We start from the raw sequence: 26,189 nt of genomic DNA on the forward strand, positions 1-26,189 counted from the left end.
CTTTCAGCAATAAGCGCCAAGCTTTCAGCAATAAGCGCCAAGCTTTCAGGGCTGGCTGGGTCGTCGGATTAGACATCAGCTATACCACGCCACATGGAGGATTTGCAGAAACTGGGCGCATCCTTTCTCTGAAACGGTACAATATAATACATTCCAATACGTGAAGCACTGAAGTCACCCTTGGCTTGCATTCCCGTAGCGCATTCGCACCACAGCAGCCACCGGCACCCGTTCTGATAGCTTCACGTAAAATCGGGTGATATGACTAAAGACTATGTTGTATACCCAGAACCATCAAATAATAATTGATTTCGGTGTCATGTTTCCCATTCAAAGGTCACCTGTATCTAAATCTTGCGTTGGCTCTGATTATCGTTTCCACTTTTGACTTGTTTTCTATTTTATACAACCATCAGCAATGTAATCGGAAGGCTTGTATGGAGTATTGCTTGGGCAGGTAAATGCTCGTTCCCGTATTCATATGCGTGATTTCAGGGGCAGAATAATATACACCTCACCAGAAATTCGTCAAGGCCAGCTTTTACAGCCTATTTTATTCCCAAAAGCTCTGTCGGCCGATCAGTGATGTGGATTTGAAGTCTCACATTACCTCAACGGGTAATTGCTCGCCCCGGGATTTCATCCACACGGGCTAGCTCCACGGGCGGAGATGGATCCGGGTACCCAGAGAACCCTGGCACGTCAAATCGATCGACACCTGTCTTACATATGGGAAAGGATTATTCACGCTCAACTTTCCTTTCTTGAACTTTTGCTTATAGGCCGTACGTAATATGTATAGCTGTGTGAGCAAGTCAGTATCAAAGAAGAAAACCGAAAAGCAGGTTTGCGGCAATGGCAAATAGGCTGGGGCTGCACCTTCCAAATTGAGATTTTGAATACAGTATTCTAGCCCGCCGATGAACAACAATTCGAGAAGGCGTGTTCCCCGCTGGTACAGAACAAGGCGCATGGGCTATTGTACTTGCTGATGTCTTTCCGAACGGGGTTGTTCCGCGCGTCGATCTCTTTCCCGCAAAATATTTGGATCCCGAGATCCCGATCCCGCCAAATCGTCCATTTGAAGTGGATATATTGTAACGATGGGTCTGGTAGACCTACGTACGCCATGGTATCGCAATCTTTATGCCCGAGGAATGAAGATACCCATTGAAGTAATGCTACGATAACCTTGAGCCTTGTGGCTTATTTGAGCAGATTAAGATAAATATTCGGAGAGATAAGGTGATGAACAAAGTGAGGACTGTTTTCTATGGTACGGACAGTAGAATATTGGCCCAAGAGGTAAAATGAGTGTAACTGTTCGGAGAAGCGCCGAGATCTACCTAACTAGTTAGTTAGGTATCCTGCTGAGTCTTAGATAATCGCGGCAAGTGGCTACTGACTACTAGTACACAAATCGGGGGGGCGGGGGAATGGGGCGTTTTGTCAGCCTAGGGACCTCTCTATTCTACAGCTGACAATAATGGGAAGTCACTCGATGTCACAAACTCAATTCGTGCATCCAATGAGACTGCAGGTTTCATTGACGTTGGCCCATTGCTAGGTGATAAATCGTTAGAAGTCGCCGGTATGGTGGATATCCAACACGGGCTGGGTGGAGTGGAGTGATATTCAATGTACTTGTTCACCAAATACTGAGATCCAATGCTCAAGTCCAACTGTCAAGTCCTATGGTATGTTACCCAGATGGGCCAGGCACTGCAAACTCCTCGCATCTATGCTTACCAACGTGCAAAAGGAATTTTGAATTTTGGCTAGAAATCCGTTCTCGTGTGAGCTGAGTTATCGAGACATTTCGTAAGATATATTATCTTGCCTCGCTTCGCTCAGCAAAACAAAATCTAGCATCGTCAATATCCTCAACGTCTCTCCTTTATGGTGAATCGACGTAGACCAAGCACATCTCTTCCTGTGTTGAATAGTCTCTCAACTGATACTTCTACGCTAGGATTACTAGAAACCTCTGGCAGCAGCAACCACCTGAGGGTCTTGCTTCTTATACACCTTCCACCAATCATATAGTCAATTTTGATCCTCTCTATCATTTAAGTTTTTAACATCCCGCTACCCACTTTTTTGCTTTTTATGACTAGGTTGAAGTTGGTCCAGTGACTCAGCAATGCCAGTATATCCACAGACTCAGTGGAGTCCGCCAAGGAGAGTCTGAAGGATGTCCTTGCTGGCGTTTTCCTCGCCTATCTCATTTAGAAGGAGAGCTCTACTCACCCGGTTATCTAGGACTAAGGCATTATAGTGTAGGTCAGAGGCAACTATAAAGGTGTAATACTTCATATATCTCTTGATGCTCACATTCAACAGTTCCTGCATTGCGCTCAGCCACGTCTTGTAATATATCGTGGAGCCCGTGAGATATTAGCAAAACGAGACTAATCTGTGGCCTTTTCTCCTACAAAAGCAAGATAAGTTTATCAAGTTTTGAGAGGCCGTGGTGGGCGTGTGAAATTTGTATCCAGTCTTCTAGTGAGAAGGAAAGAAAGCTAGCCTCGCAGTAAACAGATTTCTCAAGGTGTGGTTTTGACTTAAGCGAGGGTATTGGAGTCTGGGAAAAGAACGAGGATTTTCAAGAGCATCCCCTGGGCTCACATCTGTAAACAACCTGAAAGAGAAATTCCAAAACATGGTAAAACATGGTAAAACATCTCTGTGATTACTCAATATTTCAGATGGGAGCTACACTCCCCAGTCTCCAAAGACTTTCACGCTGCGCTCATATAGCAGAACATTTGCCATCGAACACGATTCAGACGGAGACCAAGAGAAGCCTAAATCGGCCTCAACCCCTATGGCCATGGGTTTCAATGCGGTGAGATGTCATCGGCTAACTTTGGCAGAATAATATAACCGGCAGAATAAATATAGACTAGGCCTAATTGGGCTAGACTGGGACTATACGGTCACGTGGGCCTCTCGAGCATGTCTGTAGCTAGAGAATGAACCTTATTATCTTCCCCAAAAGCTTCTACAGTCACACTTTGCGTAACATTAGAAGTTAGGGCCTGACAATCGTTTCCCACACCTTATCACTGTGAGAGTAAGACGGCTCTTCCATTGATCACGGGATATCCTGAATTGTCTCTGTTATATATAACAGAAGGAACAATGGTCATTTCAAAATGATGATAAGGAAGTGTCACTGGGACTTAGAAAAGACTTAAGCCTTCTTAGGTGAAGATTCGCCAAGATTCTCACATTCTCACCCCCCTCCACGGCTGTAGCCTATCTGCCATTTACTGCGCCTCACTGGCCGCTGCAAGCACATAGTACAGCCACCAGAGATATCGAGGGATATATGATAGCCGACCAATAAGTGTTGAGCAGCCCGTCGATTGGAGCATTACAATATTCCCGGACAATGTCGTTGCTGATCTTATACTTTGAGCACCACGTCATGATCTGGACCAAGCGACACAACATGATAATCCGAGGACACTATCATAATTCCTTTGTGGCACGGGCCATAATGAACATCAACCGCGATGGGGCAAAGCCGCGCAGAAATATGGCACACTGAAGCCATCCGCTGTCGTCCATATCAGTGTTCCCAAAATAGATGAACCACCGGACAAATTTGGGACGGCAATTCTCGTGGCACTGAAAGGTTAGGTGCTTTCCTTGGATTCACGACCAATTCATAGATCTACAGGCCAATGGGAGCCTGTGGATAACAGGTAGTGGAGATGACCGACCTATGAAGGGGAGTGTTTCAGAAAGGGCACGAAGAGCTAGGAGCAATGTCTCGACCATAATACTCCCCTCATTCGCATCTCACAATCTAGGCCGAGGTTAGCGAGGTGATTCTCATTGTTCGAGGATTAGCAGGCCCTAATGAACCCTAACGGTGGGAGATTGACGATTCGCGATCGAGATATGATGCTCAGCACGATCTCATACCGGTTGCTTCCGAACCCAAGGGGCGTATCTATTTTTGTATAAGGTCTTCCCTTGCACCCAAGGGACTCGTGCAGTTCTTCTCCCACGATCGAAAGTCAATAATGAGATCCAAGTCAATAAATAATTCAAGATGATAAAGGATCCCAGGCTAAAACGGCTAGGGATCTGCCGCAGAATGATCGCCGGGGAAACGAGTCAAAACAAGGATTAGGGCCAGGATATGAATCCATAATAATGCTCGAGAAGTGCAGAGAACTGCATCGCCACTTTGTAAATTACAAAGAAGAATTTGATTTCAGGACAGGCCGAAGTTGTCCAGCCTCCACACCAGGGCCACGCCAACGTTTCATTGCTTGGCGTATAATAATAGCCAGCCACCTCTGAGACCCTCCGAGGCTGACGCGCTTTGTCTTTTTTTCTCATTCTTCGACTCTCTTGAAATCCGGGGATTTTGTTCTATGCCTTCCATTAAGAATCTCTAGGCTCAGTTGCCTGTCCAACAATTATGTACATTCCACAAAAACGTCAAAATGACTCGAATAAGAACAACATAGTTATTATTGTATGTCATTTCCGACCCTTCCGACCTCTTCCCCTAACGCTGACCTTGTTCTCTTAGTGTTGCGTGACCGTCATATTTGCAGTCGCGGTCTGTGTGGGCGTCTACTTCCTGTTCCGTTATATGCGACAACATCACTACGAACCGAAATACCTTCCGGGAAAATACCTCAAGCAGAAATGGAAAAAATGGGGCCCAGGAAGTGCATCATACGGCCAGGTTCCGAATCAAAGAACTGGCCAAAATACCTCTTATCGTGGAGCGGCTGCAGCACCGGAGATGCAGACCACTGATGGCGTCCGCCGCGATACCTCGATCCGTTCGATTATGACCCTCCCACCTTATTCCCAAAGCCCGAAGCCGACCGAACAAGTTATCGCCCGAGAGGGTGAACGTGGTGGGATGGATATGGTCGTGGAATACCCGGAGACTGCAGAGGAACAGGAAACTCGCCGGGAGGAACAGATGGAGTCGATGTACCAGATACGCCTGCAGCGCCGTCAGGAACTAGCCGATCGCGAAACGCGCCGTCGGGAGCGACGAGAAGCTCGGTCGCGGGGGGATTTTGCTCGCCTTGAGCAGCTCAATGCCGAGACTCGAGCTCGGACGGAACGTCGCCGTGCAGGAACCAACAGTGCAGTCGACGTATCCACGGTCCTGACCGAGAATCAGAGAGAGCGGGACCGACGCATCGCTAGCGTTAGCTATGCTGAAATTGGACGTGTTCGCCACGATGGATCACGACTTCGAGCTGACTCGCACAATTCTGACATGAACGATTCGGACAGCCGACCGCTATTGCAAAGTGACTCCGCGCAATCCTTCGAACCATCCGGCCGAGGCCAATCCGTTTCTTCGTCGATCAGCGAATCGCAGAATTCTACTGAGCTTGAACGACTAACCCTGGCTGCGACCACGACACACGACTCGGGCCGACTAGGAACACAACCCGACGATGGAGATCTGGGGATGCTCAATATCCCTCCGCCTCCCGATTACGAGTACTTGGACTGGGGTGACGCCCCTGCATATCAAAGTCCTGTTGTGGAGCAGACTGAACAGCCGCAACAGCTCCCACCTATCGACCGCTCGTCTTCGATCCACATCGATGTGCCCAATCCCGTGGCTGCCTCTCCGGTGACGCCGACTCAGTCGCAATTCCAAAGTACCAACAATGATGAACCTCCAACGCCGACAGAGCGGACGCCGGGAATCCGAATGGTGTCAGCAGAATCGGCGATTACCACCCGTACGACTACCACCCGTGGTCCACCACCCATACTCCATGATTCGACCACCTCTGAAAGCAGCCATTGAGTGGACCCTATCAAGAACCCATAATATATCGCTCGGCACGCACATGATTCACGACCTGTATCCGCATTAGTCTCGGAGGCTCTAGTCCTCTCTTTCACTCATTATATTTTGTCCTCTTCCTCCCCCAGCGACTTTACCATTTTGTGTTATCTACTCGGCTAGCAAGGCGTTTTGAATTTAGGTGGCTAGCAAAGAATATTGCTCTATAAATATATGCCGGGTCCTTGCTATCAATGTATCTACAGCATCCAATATAGGTGGGGAATGGAGATCATATAATGCACTTGACTTAGATTTACCAGTTCTTAGGCGTGTTCAGTCCGCCACGCCTCATCTTAAATACCCATCCACACATCCATAACCGCGTCACAGACCACCAAATCGTGCGAATGTCGAATCAGCTCAAGGTGAGCTCTTCGTCTGCCCAAGCTCTTCAGCGAAGTCAAGGCCTACCTCTAGTGTCGACACAACCCTACGAATCGCACAGTAGAAATTCATCGATCTCAAAAAAGATTTACGTTCGGAGTGATAGCGTGACATAAATGAAGAGAGAAGAGTGATAAAATAACTTGCTAGATAAGTCCAAATTTCCGCTCTAGGCCATGTCTGTCTCACTTGGCGGCCAAAACGAGAAGAGCGGTATGAGTTGAAGCAACATAAGTATGAATCTGTTCCACACGCAAGCCCGCACTTTCTGCAAGTGACTCCCACTGATGCTTGGTCCGCTCTTTACCCGCAAAGGTCATCATTGCAAGATCGGCCATGGCCGATTGCCAGTCAGCGCCAGTATCCGGCAACACGGCTTCATCGATCAACACCCGCGAGTCGGGGCCCATGGCAGCGCGAATATTGCGCAGGATGCTTGCAGCTTTGTCATCGGGCCAATCATGCATGATTCTGCGGAGGTAGTAGAACTTGGCGCCTGAATTGAAGGAAAGTCAGTTTGATATTATCCAATGGATAGATGGAGACAAACCAATGATGGGCTGCGGTTGGAAAAAGTCATAAGCCTCGGCCTTCACGCCGTCAATTGGAGGGAGATTCTGCACTGCCGCTGGCAAGTCCTGGAGAACAAGGTAGCCTAGGAGGTTGGGATACTTCTTTCCAAGCTCAATGCATTGGTGGCCATGGCCGCCACCAACGTCGACGAAGAAGGGTTTCTCCGAAGGCTGTGGGTCAGTGGGTGAAACCTTGGATGGAACCTTGCGGGCTTCATCATCAAGAAGTTTGAACCCCTCGGTCCATTCTGATCCTTGAAGTGCAGTCATGATCTTTTGCAGGTGCTCGAACTGCTTTGGCTGCTGGATAAGCCACTCGAACGAGGTGAGTTTCGTGTTGTGGGCTTTCTGGAACGGAGTATTGGTATTGTCGGTGACATCTTGATAGTTGTTTTCAGCGAAGAATGCAGGCATTGCTTGCAACACAGGTCCCATCGTGTCGTATCTAATGAGAAGGCTGGTAAGCAGGGATGTTTGCTAGATGGAGGCGACTATGTAGCCTACCCGTGGTATACCATGGCCTCGCCCTTAGGATCAGCCAAGACATGAGTGACCTTGTTTGCAGAATATTCATTGACCCCCGTCTCTTGAATCATGTCTGTTGCGGCTAGGTACCGAAGAATTCTCTCTGAACAGAACAATTGTTTTAGAATTCAAAGTAAGTACGGTCGTCTCAGATAACATTACCTAGTAATAGAGGAGACGCTCCAGTCAGCTCCGCAATTTGCGTGACAGTCAAGGGTGCATCACTTCTCGCGAGAGAGCGAAGGAGTCCCAGATCTGCACAAATTCGGAGCATCGCACTCGTCGATCCCTACAACTGTCAGCACTTCCGGTATCCCCAAATTGCATTGTGTGCCCACCGACCGGTACTGCCAGTTCCATTATGACATCTTTTGGAGATTGAAGCTCAATTTTCAATCGTGTGAGGGACTGAATCATGTCCAACCGACCAGCTTCATCGGTGGTTTGGGCAAGAGCTCGGATCTGAGCAATGATGGAGTCCATATTGACACAAATGAGATAAGAAGATTCTATGTTGTAGAAGAAACAGAAGGATGATGAGTTAATATGGATTTTCTAGTGTAGAGAGGCTCTTATATACCTCGTGTCTCTCACATAGTTCCCATAGTAAGAAATCCGCGGAGGCACGGAACTTCCGCGGATTCACCGGCATTTGATTGGTCGACTCCGTAATGGCATCTCGCCACATCTAGAGCTCAACGAACACTGCCTCAACAATATTCGGAACAAAATGCATGGAGTCGAGAAACAGCGTGTTAGATCTTCACGCTCGCGACCGGTATCTTGCCATTTCTGTCGATCAAGGAAGCTCAAGTGTAGCCGGCAATTCCCTTGCTCCAACTGCACTAGTCGGGGCAAGACTTGTCAGCTCTATCCCACTACAGCATTGCCTTCCAGTCCTCAGAGTCAGACTGATAAATTGCCTAGCAATTATCATGCAGATATACTGGTCCGCTTGCGGAGGTTGGAGGAGATAGTGATCACCAATGGACCAGCATCTAGTCCCATGGCACAAGATACTACCCAGGCTTCGTCACTCCATTCTCCTCCTACCCCAAAATCGAATCAATCATCCATGATTCATGAAAGCCAGTCATCCACATCGGCGGTAAATTGGCTTGAAGGCGAGATATCATCGTTAGGCTCACTGGTAGGCCTCGATCAAATTAAAATCATGGGAAATCGACTGACAAGAGTGTACAGGGTAATATTTTCAAGTATGAGATTGAATTCAGAACTTGCCCCATCCGTAATGCAGTGGGATCTGAACCAATCGTACATAAAGCTCAACCCATGAAAAGATGTATCTGGCTGCCACTCCACGACGAAACGAAGATAATAGTGGAAAAGTACATCACAGAGATCACTTTCCTCCATCATGTGGTTCATATCCCCTCAGTGCATACCATGGTAGAGGAACTCTATTGTAATCTGAGAGAAAGCAAGCCAGTCAAGATTGGGCACGTTTCGTTGCTCCTCGGCATTCTCGCCAGTACCACGTCGCTCTGGGCTGAACGTGACATGTGCAACTCCATATTTTCGACCGTTGAAGAAGCAGTTGCGCAGTCTACACATTGGATGAGACTTGCGTCGGAGATGGTCGATTACTCGCGTTACAAACACTTCGAATCCATAGAGGATATCCAAGCGATGATCATTCTCATATTTGTGACTGCTAACATCGTGGGGATTACCCCCCAAGCTCGACATATGGTTTCCACTGCCATCTCGTTTGGAAGAGAACTTTCCTTGCATCGGATCGATCATCCATACAATTCCCATCTAGATATGCCTTCGCCATCCTCTGCGAAAGCAGAGATATGTAGAAGAGTGTGGTGGTATCTCGTGGCGACTGATTGGTGAGTATTCCTCCTCCCCCTCTTATTCTTCCAAGAATGCGAGTTCACAGATAATAGGCAGATGTCGCAACTATCTGGTTCGCAAAAGGGCACATATTCAATTGATCCACGCCACATGATGACCAACAAACCTTGCAATGCGAATGATGAAGATATTGTGGACGGGATGGTCGGAGTTGGAAAGCCACTCACCGACCCAACATCGATGTCGTACTGTCTCCAACGGATTCGATTGGGCGAATTTTGCCGCGAAATCACAGATTGTGCTCCGTTTGGAATTTCAGATCCAGGAAGCCCGGACTATGAGCACACGAAACAGATTGATGGCAAGATTTGTGAATTCGCAGAGAGTCTACCCTCGTTCTTTTCGTTAGACTATCGGTCGGACGAGCTTCCAAACACCGATCCTTGGAGATCTCCCGGAATAATCATACAACGATACATCATCAATTTTCTGCTTCATGCCCAAAGATGCAGGCTTCACTTGCCTTATTTGTCGCGAGCGTCTAAAGATCCTACATACAATTACTCACGGAGAGCATGCCTGGAAGCAGCTCGAATGGTGATTCGTACCGAACGCCAACTCTCACTAGAGGTGGTCCCCTTTGCGACAATGCGGCTAAGACTTCCAGGCTTACTATATTCCGTCTGTGTGGCGATCATTGTTCTCCTCATAGACTTTTCTGGGAGTGATCACCGGCAGGAATAGGAAACGGAAATTTTGGAAGCATTTTCAATTCTAGAAAGGGCTAAAGAGGAACTCCCTTTTGCAGGAAGGCTGCTTGAATCCCTTAAAACGGCTCTCCGTCGGCACAGTGCTTCGGGCTCGGCTGTTGAAGAAAACACAATAACTCAATCCACCGCTCAAGGCCCTGGGGCTTCTTCAGGCCTTGTCTGTGCCTCTCCAGCACCTACAAGCACAGCATATCCAACAGGCAGAAGCTTCGATGAGCTTCTAATGGACCCCGCATTGCCTACTCTAGATGACCTCTGGCAGGTTTTCGATGAAAATGTGGACTCAGGGGCTGTGGACTGGAACAGCCTCTTTGCCGAGTCGGATACTGCATTTCTGTCTATGTAGCATTAGTAGTAATTATCGACAGGTCTCGGCACTGGGATTTGAAATTCACGACATTATGACGCATGAAGACTCGTCATTTGTAAAATACTCTAGTTCATTAAGCCCCACTTAGCTACCCAGTCACTCTCACATTGAGATCGACACGGCCCGTCGGTTTAAACTTGCCCGGCATATGTACAATACTAACGGGTGGAGGCGATCAGCGAAGAAACATATTCCGTACGCTACGGTATAATAACAAGATGAGGTTAATGAAAGCAGTAGCTTACTATGTATTGTAAATCCGCCATTTCAATCTTAACCTTGTCCGACATCACAAATCTGTATCATGATATCAAACCTATGCGGCAGCGATGCAGCTTTGCGATCGATTGATCGGGTTGCATTAGGAGTGACTTTGCTTGGTTCCTGAACACATCCATATCTTGCTCCCTGTGTAACAATATATTGTATTAGAAATGTGACACGATGAATGAATCCTAGATTGGGAGCCTCGTCGGATATGCGATGAATAGAGACAGTAGAGACATGCGTCGCTGTAGTATGATAAACCTTCACTGTGGAAAAGACTCAGTCATATGAAATATGCGCAGAACAGTCAGAGCAAATGGTATGAGGCGGCTAATAATTCCAAAATCAGACTGTATATAAATGTGCCATGGTTGAATGATATAAAAATAGTAGGGCGTTGTTGGTCGGGTCCAATTCGGGGGTCCACTTCCATATTGTTTAATGATGACACCCGTGGACAATCCGATCCAATCTCTCGGTGTCTTCTATTCGATTTTCGTCTTTCATCATACTTATGAATGAAGTGATTGATGCTGTACTAGTGCCTCTATACTTTGCTACACAAGTCCAGGTTTTGTACAACATAGCAGCCATCCTTTATATGTATCACAATTTTGCTTTAACTCTATGACCTGAAGGATGCAATGTACTATATTCTATATGTATGGCACAAAGATCCACAGTTGTCAATGACGACTAGCCCTATCAAATGATTGTTATTTCTTGTTTTGGAGAAGTTCGATGCAATACTAGGATCATATAACTGTCTATATGTACGATATTACTAGCTACTGGATCAGAAACTAGAGCATGAGATGAGTATCGTGACGAATATACTCTCAACTGCCTAATAACAACAATGGAACTCAATTGAATGGCTTGAGCCTCTTGGAGCACTCAAATTAGCAGTCATCTATGGGAAGATTCATATTGCCACTTTCAATCGGGTTGCCTGGGCGTTAGCAAAACATTGAGTCTACATCCCTCTCATACCCGGCCAGTGACCATTGTCCATGTCTTCAGATCCTGCTTTAAAGTGGAGAAACAAGCATATCCTCATACTCTATTTCTTTACACCTCAATCAATTGGGTCTCTGTTCAACATGACGTTTGTGGATGTTCCTACGCATCTCGCTCCGGCTGGTTCGGACCTACTATTGTCTACTCTCCGAAACCAGGGTACTGGTCCATCGGAGTTCTTCCCCACGGTCATTGGCATGAATGGCTGACAACATGCAACTTCTCTGTGTTTGATCTCGGGGACTTTTGCCGGCCATGTGTGCCCTGATGTTATATTCTGTTTGAATCGTAACCCCCACTGCTGCCTATAAAGATGCACTCTCCCCAAAACCTTGCTCCCTCAACCCAAGCCACCTGCACAACTCTACCGGTATATATTGTCAGGTCGTTCAATTGCTCGCGATCTTCTTAAGAAGGGGTGCCGTGTTCATTCACTAGCTGATCAGCCTATTCATATTCGCTGAACAGCAACCATGAGGAACATCATTGCCGTCGCTGTCTTTGCTGCGGGCTCTAACGCCCTCGTTGGCCGCGCTGATAGCTGCTGCTTTCACCTTACTTCCTCCGGCGGTGCCTCCGGTACACTTGGCCAGCTAGGTGATGGCCAGAACCGTATTGGCGATAGTAATCTGCAACCCGCACAGTACTGCATCGATGCCAATGGCAGCATTACTGACTCCAGCGGCCGTGGGTGCATCCTCACTCGTAAGTGAATTAATCAATGCCCTATATATCAACTACTTAAGGACATGCATCTGATGATATGACAGCTCCCACTACTCAACTCCAGTGTGATGAGGGTGTGACTGCTACACCCGGTTTCTCTGTCAACTCCCAGGGTAAACTTGAGTACCATAACAGCCCTGACTTCATTGCATGTGCTACGGGCGAGAACGCTGGTATGAATGTCTACACTACCCCTAACAAGATGGATGTCACTGGATGTGTGAATGTGCAAATGTCTGCCGACTCCTGCTCGGGCACTGGTGGTCCTGGTCCTGGTTCTAGCCCAGCTCCTAGTCCTAGTCCTGCGCCTGGTCCCGCTGGCCCTGGAGGTGGTGGCACTGGCCCTGGTCCTGGTCCTGGTCCCGCCCCTGGTCCCGCCCCTGGCCCTGCTCCTGGTCCCGCTCCTGGTCCTGGTGGTGGTGGCCCTGGAGGGGGTGGCGCTGGTCCTGGTCCCGCCCCTGGTCCTGCGCCTGGCCCTGCTCCTGGTACCGGTTCTCACACTGCCACGACCACGGTCACTGTCACTGACTGCAGCTGCCCTACCTCCGGTGGTCCAGGAGCTCCTGGTGGTGCCGGGCCGCAGCCCTCTGTTACTGTTACGGTGACACAGCCTGCTCCCGGCGGCGGCGGTGGTGGTGCCGGGCCGCAGCCCCCTATTACTGTTACAGTAACACATCCCTCTCCCGGCGGCGGCGGTGGTGGTGGTGAATCGCAGCCTGGTGCCTCTCCTAGTGCACCCTCCCCCGGCGGTGGCGGCGGCGGTGGTTCGCACCCTGGTGGCTCTGCTACCGTGCCTGCTCCCACTGGCGGTGGTGAATCGCAGCCTGGCGCCTCTCCTAGTGCACCTTCCCCTGGCGGCGGGGGCGGAGGCGGTGGAGGTATCTCTGTTAGTGTGCCTCCTTTCCCCGGCGGTGGTGGTTCACACCCTGGTGGCTCGGCTACCGTACCTGCTCATACTGGCGGTAGTTCGCAGCCTGGGACCTCTCCTAGTGCAACTTCCCCCGGCGGTGGCGGAGGTAGTGGTGGTTCGCACCCTGGTGGCTCTGCTACCGTGCCTCCCCCCACTGGTAGCCCACGTCCCACTGGGTCAGCTTCCGTCCCCGCTACCTCCGGTGGTGCCCCTCATCCCACTAGCTCCGCTAGCCCTACCTCTCCTACCGCATCGACCACTGGGACCTCCGGCGGTGGTTGTCCCACTACCCTCTCGGGCAACTATGAGATCCCTCACCTTATTGTTCCTGTCGACTCGTCCTCACCTGATACCCCTGCTGGAACTGGGCTTAACGGCAGCGTGACCTCGACCACCTCGACCGTGTTCAACTTCGACATCCCAAATTCCGACTCTGGGAAGACCTGCAGCCTCGTGTTCCTTTTCCCTAGGCTTGACCAGCTCGAGACTTCGTCTTACACCTTTAATGGGGATGGCAGGATCGACTTCGCTCAGCTCTCTTCCCCTGCCGATTCCTCAACCTCCTTTAGTAACGTGCCCTCGGTGTCCCAGGACCTCGGTACTATCACTGTCTCCCCGGGCAACTCATACGTTGTCTCTACCTTCTCTTGCCCGGCTGGCCAGTCTGTTACCTATGAGATGAAGAATGCTGGTAGCACCGACTTCAACTTCTTCGAGGACTGGAACCCCTCTCCGTAAGTTTTCTCGTCGCTTTCCCTTTTGCCTGTATATCAGCTAACAGCACTTTCAGTCTCGGCCTGTTCATCACCACTTGCTAAATGCGGAATCTGTGCAATTTGGCTGTTTACGACTATAGACATGTGATTCCTAGGGCCATTTCTTATGCCTTGTAAACTTCCATTGACGCCTCTTTCACGTCGATATGTAGTTGATATTTTTCTCTTCTCGTTTTCGGATTTTGATGGTCCTGTGTCTATACGGAAGTAGTCTTTCTCAAAAGCTAACCGTCTATTTGGTGAATTTGAAAATATGGCCATTTCTGGTTGATCTTGAAAGTTAGACGCATGCACATAGCGTCAGCGTCCCTTCAGCTTGTGTATTAGTATATGAATTCACTCCTTCCGTTTTAAGTAGATTACCACAGAGAATATGTATAACTATGTGGATCTATTTGTCGGCTGGGCAACAAAAACTAGGTACATCTTTCACGCATACAATGCCGTCGAAATAGTTGTCCACAGCATACTCCGTACTAAACAGGTTGGAAAGAAAAAAAGAACTTCGATACCGGGAATCGAACCCGGGGCCGCGGAGGTCAGATACTGAAAATCCGCTAGGTTAACCACTACCCCATATCGAACTGGGATGAGAATTTGGGCCGCTAGCTGTCTATTGAACCTGATATAGCAGTACCCGTACTAGGTATTAATGTCCAAGTGGATATCGAAGTATACATAGCCCGCCCTGAGGTCCCACAAGCTCAGCCACTTTGCGACGGCCAATCAGAACGAAAGCCGCCAGGTGCTATTCATGCCGATGCCAAGCAATGCCCTGGACTAGGCAGATATGTTTATTTTCTCCCAGGCCTTTTGATCCTCTGGTCTTCTGATCTTCTCCAATTTTCGAATTTCCTGGGGAAGCCTTGGAGTCAGCATGGAAATCCCCGCAAAACTCCCCTTCTCCAAGCGGCGGCTGCGACCGCGTGTTGTTATCTCGTGTGTCGACTTTCCCCAGGTCTCCCCGCAAATCCAACTAACAATTCCACAGCTACATCTTTGACTATGTGATCATTATGTACGTGCATCAATTCCTCTCTTTACTCCGTACTAACCATGGAAATAGTGCCTGCGTTGCCGGCTTCGCCATTCTCAACACGATCGAGCCCTTCCACCAACACTTCTCCCTCACCAACATCTCCATCCAATATCCTTACGCCGTACATGAACGTATTCCCATGCCTTACGCCCTCTGCATCTCCGGTGCTTTCCCACTCGTTCTCATCATCCTCTACACCTTGTTTATCGATGGCTTGTTTTCGCACCATAAGCCACATGACGCGGCGTCTGGGAAGCGGAAGCTAAGAGGTCCGCATCGCTGGAAGGACAGACTTTGGGAGCTCAATTGTGGTATTTTGGGTCTGTTGCTGGCTCAGGGACTCGCGTTCGTCATTACACAGGCGCTGAAGAACGCATGCGGCAAACCGAGACCTGATCTTATTGATCGTTGTCAACCACGCGCTGGTAGCAAAGACCTTTTCCCAGGATTGTCAAACTCAACGATTTGTACCGGTGATCCCGCGTTGTTAACAGACGGGTTTCGGTCGTGGCCATCTGGTATGCGATATGACCCAGTACTGCTTTTCAGAGTCGCACGTGCTAACCTTAAAAATTCATCCAGGTCACAGTAGTTGTGTGTATACCTTTTGCGATTCTCCTAGTCTTTCATATTACTAACACAGTCCGATCAATAGCCTCCTTCGCCGGTCTCGTCTACATATCGCTCTGGCTAGGTGGGAAGTTGCACGTTATGGACAATCGCGGTGAGGCCTGGAAATCCCTTGTCATCATGGCTCCTCTACTAGCTGCAACCCTCGTGGCCGTATCGCGTATCATGGACGCGCGTCACCACCCCTTCGATGTGATTACGGGGTCGATGCTTGGAATCGTCTGCGGCTTTGTCGCATATCGCCAGTATTTCCCACCGCTCACCGAACCCTGGCGCAAGGGCCGCGCCTACCCAATCCGAACCTGGGGGACCGAACCTTCAGGACCGGAGACAGTTCGACTCAAGGGCTTCAGGCAAGATAGCTCGACTGCTCTCCGCAACCCCGAAGAAGAGCGCATGGACCCGCCAGATATCCCCAGATCGGAACATGCCCGACCCGACACCTCTACCTATATTCATGCCTCCAACCCGTATCCATCGAATGTTTACAATCGCCGACCACACGACCTTGATCTTGACGGCGGTGCTTGGTCGTCGAGTGAGGACGACCTTAGCAGCGGGTATGAAATGCGACATGGTCATACGATGGGGCAGAATCCCGGCCCCGACCACAATGCGCATCAATATGACCCCAGTAATGCATATGTGTCGCAGACACAGCCGCTGACGGCCAATGCGGGAATCCATGTCCCTGACGCGATGGCGGGTCCGGGGCGTCCGTTGACGAACATCCCCATGTAAACATGAATGACGGGGTCATTGATGATTTGCAGTCTAGTTCAGAGCGGTAATTGCCCAAGTTATTTGCTTATGATTTGATGAAGCCATGGATTATTGCGGTGGCCGGTGATACAACTCTGTACTAATATGATTATGAGCGTGTTGGCACTGGAAACAAAGAACCTGAATTTGTTGCCTCGACCAAGCATGAATTTAACAAGAGTCCTCTATCTCTTCAAACAGAAATAGTATTCTATGCAATTTCCAAGTGCAATGAAGTCCAGTCCAGTAGTTCCCCGTAAAGTCTCCACTTATGTGGTTGGCTTGACAACGATCATCTATATTCTCATGCCCTAACCTATCATCCCGAGGGATACGGAGTAATCAAATGCAAGGCGTGGATCAAAAGTGACTGCTCATGCAGGTTCTTAGACTAATCAATATATCAAAGATGCCGAGACCCATCATGGAGGACTCGGGATACCCCAGCCACCGACATCGTGCGTTGTGAGTCGCCCAGCCTCCTCGGCCCAAGATGACGCTGAATATCTTTTTTTTTGATTTCCTCTTTATTCTGTCTATTTTCCTTTTCCTTTTTACTTTCTCTTCTGTTATCCTTCTGCGTCTTCTAAAACGTGCATCCTGCACTGTAATCGCAACTGCCTGTGCTTTTTTTCGCAAGCTCGTGTAGCCCCACGATCTTGTTACGGCGCCTCGGACATACCCCAAGCACGTCGGGACAGTTGCACATTCCAAAGATCTGAAACCCAATCTCTCTTTGAACCGTCAAGATGATTGGCAGCGTGTTCTTCATATTCAATCGCCTGGTTGAGATCGTCTTCCTGATTCCAATCATTGGCATGCTGGTATGTCCACTGTTAACCAGTCCGATCAGCAATACCCCTCCGAGTCTCCCGCTAATGATGTCTCTGAATATAGGCCTACTTCGTGAACGGCTATCTGAAAGCAAACCTGCTGACCCCACCATATATCCTGGTCCTCTTCATCGTCAGCGTAATCGCCGTCTTCTGGGCCATCGACACGCTAATCCGCTTCTCAACAACAAAGCGATCCGCAATCTTCGTCGCGTTCATGGACCTGCTCTTCGTCGGCGCCTTTATTGCAGCCGTCTACGAGCTCCGTTTTATCACCAACGCCAACTGTGCCAGCTGGCATGGCGGCTCCGTCTGGATCTCTCTGGGTCCATTCGGCTCCTATGGCCAGAGCACAAATAATCCGCTGTCGCTGGACGTCAACAAGACCTGCGCTATGCTGAAGGCTTGCTTCGCACTTGGTATCATGGAGACGATATTCTTCTTCTGGACTGCGCTGCTTGCGCTGTTCTTGTACCATTCGCATCGCCCGGTTGTTAAGGAGACGATTGTTCGGAGACGCAGTCATTCTAGTCGTCGTGGTCATGGCTCTGGCTCACACTCGCGTCATCGCAGCTCCAGTCGCAGCAGACCTGCGCCTTATGTCGTTTGATTTGATTTTATACGATCGGCTTTCCTTTTTCTTTTACGCCGGGTGTTTTTGATGATTTTATGAAGATCATATGCCTTAATGAGATACGGATTGGGATATTTCCTTGAGTGGATTGAAACCAGAACAATTTTGCAATCGCAGCGATGGGTGCCATATTGGGATTTTCGTTGTATGTGCTAGAAATATGGTCATTTCCGGCATTTGAGGCCGCGGTCTCCGTGTGTTTACATACTATTGTTTTGTTTTCGTCTGAAATTCCAGCTGCCTTATGATCATGATATCATGATATCCGACTCAGATATCTGCACCTTTTTCTATATTAGTCGCTCTGAAGCGCTGCTGTAAAAATCACGCCTTGTCAGAGATGTATTAGGTCGAAATCGGAAATTGCCAATTCCTAGATATAAATGCGATTAAAGAAACTCTCACAGACAATTTATTCTACCTACTCACCTCAAGGTAAACATTCAAAACGATCAGATGGCCAACGAAAGCAAGGAAGAAATTCTCACATATCATCCAGATCGAACCGCATATACAGCTTGTGAACGTCGGCACCAATGTGGAAAGTAACAATTCTCACAATTCGCTTTCTCCCTTGGCCCCATGCACACAGAACGAACGCTGCAATGATTTTGCCGATTCCAGTTCCTAGCAGAGCATGGAACTCGGACGAGGACGGCTCCCAAGCCTGCTGTGTGCTGGATGGATAACGAAGTCCTTCGCGGGATTTGTACACCTTTTTGATACACGAAATGGTGTTCACTTCGTTTACATTGGGAACAATTACATTCTTCAGACTGTCCAAGGGGAAGTCCAGTTTGTAGGCTGCCTTGGTGAACTCGGATATATATGGATCGTCGCTTCTCTTGGACTTAAAGATATCGTCAATCAAGATCACACCTGGTCCAGTGCGCCCAATCCACCACACTGGCGGACCTTCGTCACGCTGCCTAATGCTAATTTTTCGACAGGTGGAATTCGCGTTGCTCATGTTAAGCGCGGTCAATAATTTTGCGTCTAGATGCACAGATGTGCGATCGACGGTATAGTCCGGATGTCTGGGCTTCAGATTGAAAGTGGAAATGGAGTACGGGCAACCCGCTGCACGGTAGTTCTCGATCCATTTCTGTAGGCTTCTTCCCTTCTTTTCCCACAGAGGGTAATTGTCGTCCATTCTGCTTTGTGAAAATGGTTAAAGGGCTGGATGAAATGAGATAATAGAAGAGTCTATAAAGACGCTAGGTAACTATTACATCTAGGTATAGTATGTCCTTCTCACGGAATTTAACGGTGGCCAGTGTTGGGTTTTATATAGTTGAGAGTTGAGACGGCTTGGAGTTCAAAGAAAACTCTCAATGCAATGAAGGCTACGCAAAGACTACGAAGCCAAAGAGAACAATGCAAAGAGAAAGAAATCCAATAAACAAAGAACAGCTGGAAGTCATAAAGGTTGAGTTGGAAAAATAAGCTTAAAAGCTTTTCCAAGGTTGGAACTTGTATACCCATGGAAATTGTAGAGCCGCATTGAACTTTAAAACACAGGCCTAAGGAAGCCCGTTCGAACAAAAGTCAATTACCCCAATGTGCCCCGGTGGACTTCCAGGAGAATTTTACCCGCCAAGTCAGACGTTGGCATTTGCATCCATCCACTTACTATAGGGTTCATCACGGCAAGTAAATAAGATGACATATCCTGTGAGAAATCTAACAAAATCCCGACTAGATTCCAAGGTTATAACCTCCAATTATCCACGTGCTGTTAACCTCTCATTCCGATGAGAAGGGCTATTTAACAGTGCAACCGTGCATTCTGTCTCGATTGCATGCAGCCTGCACTAGCAGCTATGCACAGAAGTTCATTTCCCCATTGTTCCTGGACCATTTGATTTGACACACCATTGACAAGATCAAATACAAGATCGCATTAGTGGTCGGTGAGAGTGCGGTTGCACCACCATTTGATGATAAGTCGGAAAAAGTCAAGATGTCGTAGGTGATGACCAAGTCGATCACCGAAGAAGATGATTCCAAGCTTGATACGTTCCCTCATCGGAAAATCTCATGAGCAGCTCTCATAGCTGACTGTTCGAGAAAACCGTTCTTGTCGAAGGATGAGTTTTCAAGCATATCTCGTAGCATTGCCACTGAGCCATAAAGCGAAGTGATACTGAGAGGATCGTACAGACTGCTTTCAAACTCAAATCTTGGCGTTAACGTGCAGCCTGGGCGGCAGTTTTGTTGGATCCAATTGCTCAATCGAGTGGAGCCCGCTTGGCATATCTTCTCTATGGTTTCTAGACTTGGAATATGTTCAGCTGTAATGGTGCAGAAGTGATTCAACCAATGGCATGATGCGTAGACAAAGAACTCTCTAAAGCCGCGATCAGTGGGATCAAAATTGATCATATCCTCCTCCCAGGCATCCCATGTGCAATGTCCGTCATACTCAATCGACCCTTCGTTATCATTGAATATATCGGATCCTTGGGGTAGCTCCGCAATTGCCACAAGCTCCTCGGAGAACAGAGTTCTTCTGCCAATGTCTTCAAGAAGAAGATACCTGGCGCAAATATCAAGAATAAATGCCTGCAGACTTTCATAGCGCTGGTCAAGAATCATATCATCGGGTTCTCTTGAGATTGGGCCGTGTCGCCATGGCTGATTCGAGACGAAATTCTTCAGTACAAACTCCTTCACCGACTGGTGCACGAGTCGAACCTGGTGCTTCCTTACGTCTCTGAACTCGACATGGGCAATGAACTGGTGAATTAACCTCATTACTCTCTGGTGATCCACCAGCTTGGCAAGAGCATCTACGGTAGTGACATGTTGAGTCGTACCTAATGCAACGACCCAGGAGAGCTCTAGTATGCTCAAATTTCGGTTAATGATGGCGAGAATCTTGAGCGCGGTGCTGGCAATTTTGAGGTTTTCGAGATCGTTTGAAGAGCAGCAGGAGAGCAACGTGCTGTAAACCTCTAATAGCTGTTCGGGGAGTGACATTTCTTCCAAGAAACTTTTCATCGGATCAAATGCCATGATTTTGCGAGTTTAGATCAGCTTAATAGTCATCCTTGTCCATATAGCGCTTCCTTTTGCTAGACAAGTAAGTCTGTCGATGACAAGTGACTTGACATTCGGCGATAGATCGAACAACTTTCTTTCGACGACTTTTGCGACGATAATGCCATCTCTATGAGCGTCAGCTACCATTTCGATCTTAGCCGTATCGTGAAGCTGTTCCAAGATCTCTCCTTTGCACGGGAAGACAGTATGATTTTCAGCAAAACCCCCTGTGACAATTTTCGCAATATTGTCAGGAGATTACTTCGGGATTCTCTATTGCACTCGTCCAGGCCATCAATCACCATAAAGACCGGGCGATCAATTGCTTCAAGCACTCTGCATAAGAACTCTCCCAGTGTTTTGAAATTTGTCGCCGGATCAAAGTCCCCAGAAGTCTGAGCCTCCTTATACCACTGAACAAATGGCTTCTTCAGACCCGTGAGCTGCCCAGGAAGCGATGTAATTATAGCCGATAATATGAAGACGGTTTTCCCAGTCTCATCATCCCGGCAATAGTAATAGCAGACCTTGGGCTGAGGTAATTGGTGTTTGCTTCTTCGTACCAGCTCGTCCGCAAGAAATGCCATAGCAAAGCTTTTTCCACTGCCCATATCGCCGAAGATCATCAACTGCTGTGAATCAGAAGCTCGGTACCAGTTGATGAAATTGGGATTCTCCAGTAAGAATTCACAACCTTTATCAGCTCGTCGTTCGGTCAAATATTGATGGTACTGGGTTTGTACCATTTCCTGGGGCACCCACATTTAACAGTTAGGGCAAATAAATCTCGCTCTGTCTACCATCTCTTGTCCGTCCTCCATCTCTCTTGATAAATTGCATACTAGCCTTTCTTTCTGATCAATAGGCCACATTGCCTAGAAATATCGGCATTTTATGTACCAAAGCAACACGCCAATTATAGTTCGGAGTTAGGCCAAGGTGGGTTTGTCCCACTAGTGCACTTTCAAGGTTAGAATAGATTCCAGGGTTTAGTGACTCAACCGCGCCGCACACACAGGTATTTCTGGAAAGCAGCACTGAAAGTAGGTATCAACATGGCCACAGAGGGAGAATCTGTAATTGTGAAGGCATTCTTGCCCACAGTCCCGCTCCCCGCAAATAGCGAGCGCGCAGCAATAACAACGGATCGCTTACTCGTCCGTCCCCTCCAACCAACCGACTTGGAAGAGTTACACGTCTTGCGCACACAGGAAGAAGTCATGCGATGGACCAAGGCGGGGTGTATCGACGAAAGTCTCGAGGAGACAAAATCCAAACTGGATGCATTCCTACCACCAAACGATCTTATCACCGCCAATTGCGCCATCTGCCTGAAGAAAACGGGCGAGCTTATCGGTATCGGTGGCTGTCATCTGTATCCTGGAACGCATGGGTGGCCTGAAGTTGGATACATGCTTCGGACGGACGCTTGGGGGAAAGGCATCGCGACAGAGTTCTTGAGTTCCTGGCTGCGGTTTTGGTCAGAATTGCCTCGGACGGAGCGGGAGGTCGGAGTTCAGAAAGGAATGGTCGTTGGAGAAGGTGTAGTGGATGAGTGCCTCATCGCTATCACGGAAGCAAGCAATAGTGGAAGCCAGAGGGTACTGTTGAAATGTGGATTTGAGCGATTCCGCGAGTTTTCCGAGGTGGATGGTACCAAGACCGTGAACCTTGTTGCTTTCCGTTTTCTTCCAAGGCGATAGATCTCGTCTGCGTTGATGTAAGTGTATAGTTGGCGTTGAACAGGTCGGCAAAGTGATGCCTTTTATCCTGCTATTTTTTGAGGGGATTAAAGGAGAGATCACATCTTTGGCCCAACTATCTATACCGAAGATCACAGGCTTAAGCCCCTCCAGAAGCTGTTACTGATGTATCGTCCCCTCGTTACAGGCTAGATTCAAGTAAAAAAAGAACCAAAATTGACTCAAAGTTGTTAATACATATCTCAACACCAAGACCTGGAATCATCTATACAATACAGAGTCCCGTCGTTTCAATGCAATCGACCGGATACTAAAAATGAAAGGAAAATGCAATCAGAAGGAATACACAACTCGCACCCCCCTACTTCTTCTGACCCTCACCACCAGGAGCCTGACCCGTAAACGGATCAAGACGCAGCTCCTCGGCTGTGATAGGATTGTAAGAAGTCCGACCCTCCCGTGCCATCTTCAACCGACGCAACTGACCCGCCTCACCAGCACGACCAAGAATGCCCGCAATAAGACAAGTAGCCCGCAGACTATCATCGTTCGAGGGAATCGGGTAAGTAACTCGCGTAGGATCCGCATCGGTATCAATAACACCGATAGTAGGAACATTGTTTAGGCCACACTCATGCAGCAAGACAACATTCTCAAGCGGGTTAAGACAAATCACCAAATCGGGCTTGAGCGACGGGCGATCAGCAAGATCAGACTTGAATCTAGGCAATTCCTCGTCCAGCGCGTTGACAACCTTCGTCTCACAGTGGCCGAGAATCTGCTCGCCGTTCGTCAGAGAGCCCGGAATCCACCGTTCGAAAATGTGGTAGCCCTTTGCCAGCGACGCCGCCTTGACAACGGCCCGCTTCTGACCCTTTCGCGTGCCGGCGAAGAGGATTAGTCCGCCACGTGCAGCGACTTCCTCAACGACTTTTGCGGCGCGGCGGAGGTGCGCGGCTGTTACGTCCAACGAGATAATATGCACTCCCTCGCGGATACCGAAGATGTATCGCGAATTCTGTGGGTTCCAGCGCGAGGTCGAGTGGCCCAGGTGTGTTCCTGCTGCGAGCAGCATTTCCAGGGAGATCTGGGATGGCTTGGGAGGGTTGCGGATAATATTTTCGGGGTCGTAGGAGGATTTCACACTTGTGCCGAGCTTTTTGAAATTGCTTCCTGGGGGAAGAAAAGAAAGACAAGGTTAGTTGATGCGTTGGAGGAATCTCCGGGAAGATATTCGCGGCTCACTTTGAGGCTCGTCTGATGTGAACTCTTGTTGTGCGGGTGTGCTGGCCTCAGATTGCGCCTGCACCATCTCAAAGAGGGGGTTTTCTGGGCGAGATATCTCATCTCTGATAGATGTCTGCAATGTCTCGACTGGGGTTTCGGGCAATGTCGATTGGAAACGACTGGAGATCGGGGCTCGACGGCTCAGAGCAAGGAGCTGGCGGCCTGTGGGATGTCGTTAGCAGAGACATTAAATATGATAGCGGCAATTGGACCAAACTAACCCTGGCGCATACAAAGCTTCCGTATAATCATTTTGGGAATGCTAAATTGCAGATATGTCTGACGAGGAGGTTACTGGGGACTCGTCCGCTCGAACTTTTGTCGGGCTTGGCGGTTGATGCCTGAGGCCTTACGCTATTCCACTTGGGGTTGTGTTTTGGCCTCCGCCTGCTACAACATACACACAGATGGAAGTGTCTATCATTTTGATTTGCAATGGCAATTTACTTAATTAGTTTACTGTCTTTTACAAGGAATGTTGCAAGTTAATCACGTTGCAATTCTGAAAATTATGGTCAGACCACACAAAGGCGATTTCCAATATCAACGCAGCTCTGTCATGGTACAAGCCTCTTTAAGGAGGAGAAAAAAACCCATGAGAAATGAAAGCGATCTGGCGGAAGGCGAAAAGAAAAATGCATGCCGACCCATTGGGATAATAAGAGCAAAGAAAGAAATTCATGAAAACCGTGTCGTCAGGCAGAAAACGCAAGAGAGAGGTTCATCGGAAACCTTCTACTTCTTAAAGAAGCCACCGAGCTGATCCATCATGGAGCCGCCGCCGCTACCATTGTGGGAAGGAGGGCCGCCGCCATATTGACCGTTTGGAGGGGGGGCACCGTACTGAGGAGGAGATTGGTTGTCGCTGTTGCGGTGCTTCTTGACAGCGTCTTCAGCGATGCTACCAATGATGGCTCCACCAATTGTTCCGAGGAAACCGTGGTTGACCTTGTGGCCAGCGAAGCCACCGGCAGCACCACCGGCGAGAGCGCCGGCAAGACCACGCTCGCCCTCCTGGGCCTCACCGGGAGCACCCTGCTGCTGCTCATAGCCACTATGATCTGTTAGTACATAATGAATGAAGTGAATGGAGAGGGAAGGACATACCCCTGGCGGTTCTGGTCCTGCTGGCCATAGCCTTGCTGCTGCTGGCCGGAGTAGTAGTCGGAAGAACCACCCTGCTGCTGGCCGTAGCCCTGTTGCTGCTGGCCGGAGTAGTAGTCGGAAGAACCCTGCTGCTGGCCATAGCCTTGCTGGCCGTAGCCCTCTTGACCCTGACCGTACTGTTGCTGTTGGCCATAGCCCTGCTGGCCACCGTAGCCTTGTTGGCCACCATAGCCTTGCTGCTGGCCGTAGCCACCCTGGTTGTACTGATCGTAACCGGACATGATGTAATTTGAATTGGCTTGATAAAAAATTGATGGCTGATGGAAGGTGGGGTAGTGTAGATGTGAGGAGTGGTAAGTGATGAAGAGAAGTCAAGTGAGGGGGGCAACCTTTTATAAGAGGTGACTTCAAGTAACCACAGGGCTGACGGTAAGAACCCCACATGGCAAGCGAAACGTTACGGAACGAGGGGAGGCGCAGCGTTGGTAAGCGTCGGGCATTTTCAGCCCTGTACGCCTGGGCATCTTGCGCATCTGTGCATTTACCGTCTTTTACTAGTTCGGACTTGAAATCTATCCATGGATGATGCACTCAGCCTCTGATTAAGTCACTTACACAGCCACATTTCCAACTTTGGAACACAATACTGTAACCTACTGTGGCTATGCCGGGCTCAGCCTCGGTTTATACATTACCAGATTAGGCCCAAAATAGATTACGCGGATCTATCGGCTTCCACGGATCTTCCAGAATCGCTTTCTCCGCTGCCGCACATTGGCTCCCGAGGTCTCCTCTGTATCGGCCGTATTGGGACGGTTTTATGTGGCTGCCTACGCTACGGAGTAAGCTGAACAGAACAGTTTAAAGGTGGCGTCATTTGCCGAACACATCACGAGTCGTGGATTTCTGATCCTAAGAGATAATAGCGCCTGAAGCCAAGTCTATATACCAACTATTACGACTGACAACATGTTGTCAAAACAACATCGAAGTCAAATTGCTTTGAAGTCATAATGATGACATGCTCGGGTGACCATCACATGATGGCGAATCGGGAGGCAACAATGTACAACGTCAATCACTTGGTGTCAACAATATATATCTAGGGCATACGACCGAGGAATTACTAAATTAGTAGACACCTACTGCCT

General features: G+C 48.7%; 11 protein-coding genes across 11 annotated transcripts; 6 read left to right on the forward strand and 5 right to left on the reverse strand.

Annotated features, from left to right (window-relative positions):
- Positions 1-4,441: 4,441 nt before the first annotated feature.
- LCP9604111_4967 (uncharacterized protein) lies at positions 4,442-5,812 on the forward strand (the record flags this gene model as incomplete). Its single annotated transcript, XM_039072724.1, has 2 exons — positions 4,442-4,498; positions 4,556-5,812. 2 exons carry the CDS (start codon positions 4,442-4,444, stop codon positions 5,810-5,812), a joined length of 1,314 nt encoding a protein of 437 aa, XP_038928938.1.
- A 611-nt stretch (positions 5,813-6,423) lies between these two features.
- Positions 6,424-7,818, reverse strand: LCP9604111_4968 (uncharacterized protein; the record flags this gene model as incomplete). The annotated part of the gene is made up of 5 exons (XM_039072725.1): positions 6,424-6,734; positions 6,789-7,255; positions 7,315-7,438; positions 7,498-7,624; positions 7,678-7,818. The coding sequence occupies 5 exons, from the start codon at positions 7,816-7,818 to the stop codon at positions 6,424-6,426; spliced, it is 1,170 nt and encodes a 389-aa protein (XP_038928939.1).
- Positions 7,819-8,341: 523 nt separating this feature from the next.
- LCP9604111_4969 (fungal specific transcription factor domain-containing protein) lies at positions 8,342-9,903 on the forward strand (the record flags this gene model as incomplete). Its single annotated transcript, XM_039072726.1, has 3 exons — positions 8,342-8,485; positions 8,539-9,194; positions 9,252-9,903. The coding sequence occupies 3 exons, from the start codon at positions 8,342-8,344 to the stop codon at positions 9,901-9,903; spliced, it is 1,452 nt and encodes a 483-aa protein (XP_038928940.1).
- Positions 9,904-12,059: 2,156 nt separating this feature from the next.
- Positions 12,060-14,040, forward strand: LCP9604111_4970 (uncharacterized protein; the record flags this gene model as incomplete). The annotated part of the gene is made up of 3 exons (XM_039072728.1): positions 12,060-12,291; positions 12,357-13,956; positions 14,013-14,040. The coding sequence occupies 3 exons, from the start codon at positions 12,060-12,062 to the stop codon at positions 14,038-14,040; spliced, it is 1,860 nt and encodes a 619-aa protein (XP_038928941.1).
- An 835-nt stretch (positions 14,041-14,875) lies between these two features.
- Positions 14,876-16,408, forward strand: LCP9604111_4971 (phosphatase PAP2 family protein; the record flags this gene model as incomplete). The annotated part of the gene is made up of 5 exons (XM_039072729.1): positions 14,876-14,937; positions 14,990-15,016; positions 15,065-15,555; positions 15,620-15,631; positions 15,693-16,408. 5 exons carry the CDS (start codon positions 14,876-14,878, stop codon positions 16,406-16,408), a joined length of 1,308 nt encoding a protein of 435 aa, XP_038928942.1.
- A 770-nt stretch (positions 16,409-17,178) lies between these two features.
- On the forward strand, positions 17,179-17,872 carry LCP9604111_4972 (uncharacterized protein; the record flags this gene model as incomplete). Its single annotated transcript, XM_039072730.1, has 2 exons — positions 17,179-17,253; positions 17,327-17,872. 2 exons carry the CDS (start codon positions 17,179-17,181, stop codon positions 17,870-17,872), a joined length of 621 nt encoding a protein of 206 aa, XP_038928943.1.
- Positions 17,873-18,380: 508 nt separating this feature from the next.
- Positions 18,381-19,049, reverse strand: LCP9604111_4973 (uncharacterized protein; the record flags this gene model as incomplete). The annotated part of the gene is made up of 1 exon (XM_039072731.1): positions 18,381-19,049. The coding sequence occupies one exon, from the start codon at positions 19,047-19,049 to the stop codon at positions 18,381-18,383; it is 669 nt and encodes a 222-aa protein (XP_038928944.1).
- An 872-nt stretch (positions 19,050-19,921) lies between these two features.
- Positions 19,922-20,914, reverse strand: LCP9604111_4974 (uncharacterized protein; the record flags this gene model as incomplete). Its single annotated transcript, XM_039072732.1, has 1 exon — positions 19,922-20,914. One exon carries the CDS (start codon positions 20,912-20,914, stop codon positions 19,922-19,924), a length of 993 nt encoding a protein of 330 aa, XP_038928945.1.
- Positions 20,915-21,996: 1,082 nt separating this feature from the next.
- Positions 21,997-22,644, forward strand: LCP9604111_4975 (GNAT family N-acetyltransferase; the record flags this gene model as incomplete). The annotated part of the gene is made up of 1 exon (XM_039072733.1): positions 21,997-22,644. One exon carries the CDS (start codon positions 21,997-21,999, stop codon positions 22,642-22,644), a length of 648 nt encoding a protein of 215 aa, XP_038928946.1.
- Positions 22,645-23,005: 361 nt separating this feature from the next.
- Positions 23,006-24,183, reverse strand: LCP9604111_4976 (mitochondrial 37S ribosomal protein uS2m; the record flags this gene model as incomplete). The annotated part of the gene is made up of 3 exons (XM_039072734.1): positions 23,006-23,817; positions 23,890-24,093; positions 24,153-24,183. The coding sequence occupies 3 exons, from the start codon at positions 24,181-24,183 to the stop codon at positions 23,006-23,008; spliced, it is 1,047 nt and encodes a 348-aa protein (XP_038928947.1).
- Positions 24,184-24,666: 483 nt separating this feature from the next.
- On the reverse strand, positions 24,667-25,319 carry hel10 (putative high expression lethality protein Hel10; the record flags this gene model as incomplete). The annotated part of the gene is made up of 2 exons (XM_039072735.1): positions 24,667-24,985; positions 25,039-25,319. 2 exons carry the CDS (start codon positions 25,317-25,319, stop codon positions 24,667-24,669), a joined length of 600 nt encoding a protein of 199 aa, XP_038928948.1.
- Between the last annotated feature and the right edge of the window lie 870 nt (positions 25,320-26,189).

Source organism: Penicillium roqueforti, assembly GCF_015533775.1.
Source record: "Penicillium roqueforti strain LCP96 04111 chromosome Unknown scaffold_11, whole genome shotgun sequence".
NCBI classification, from domain to species: Eukaryota; Fungi; Ascomycota; class Eurotiomycetes; order Eurotiales; family Aspergillaceae; genus Penicillium; species Penicillium roqueforti.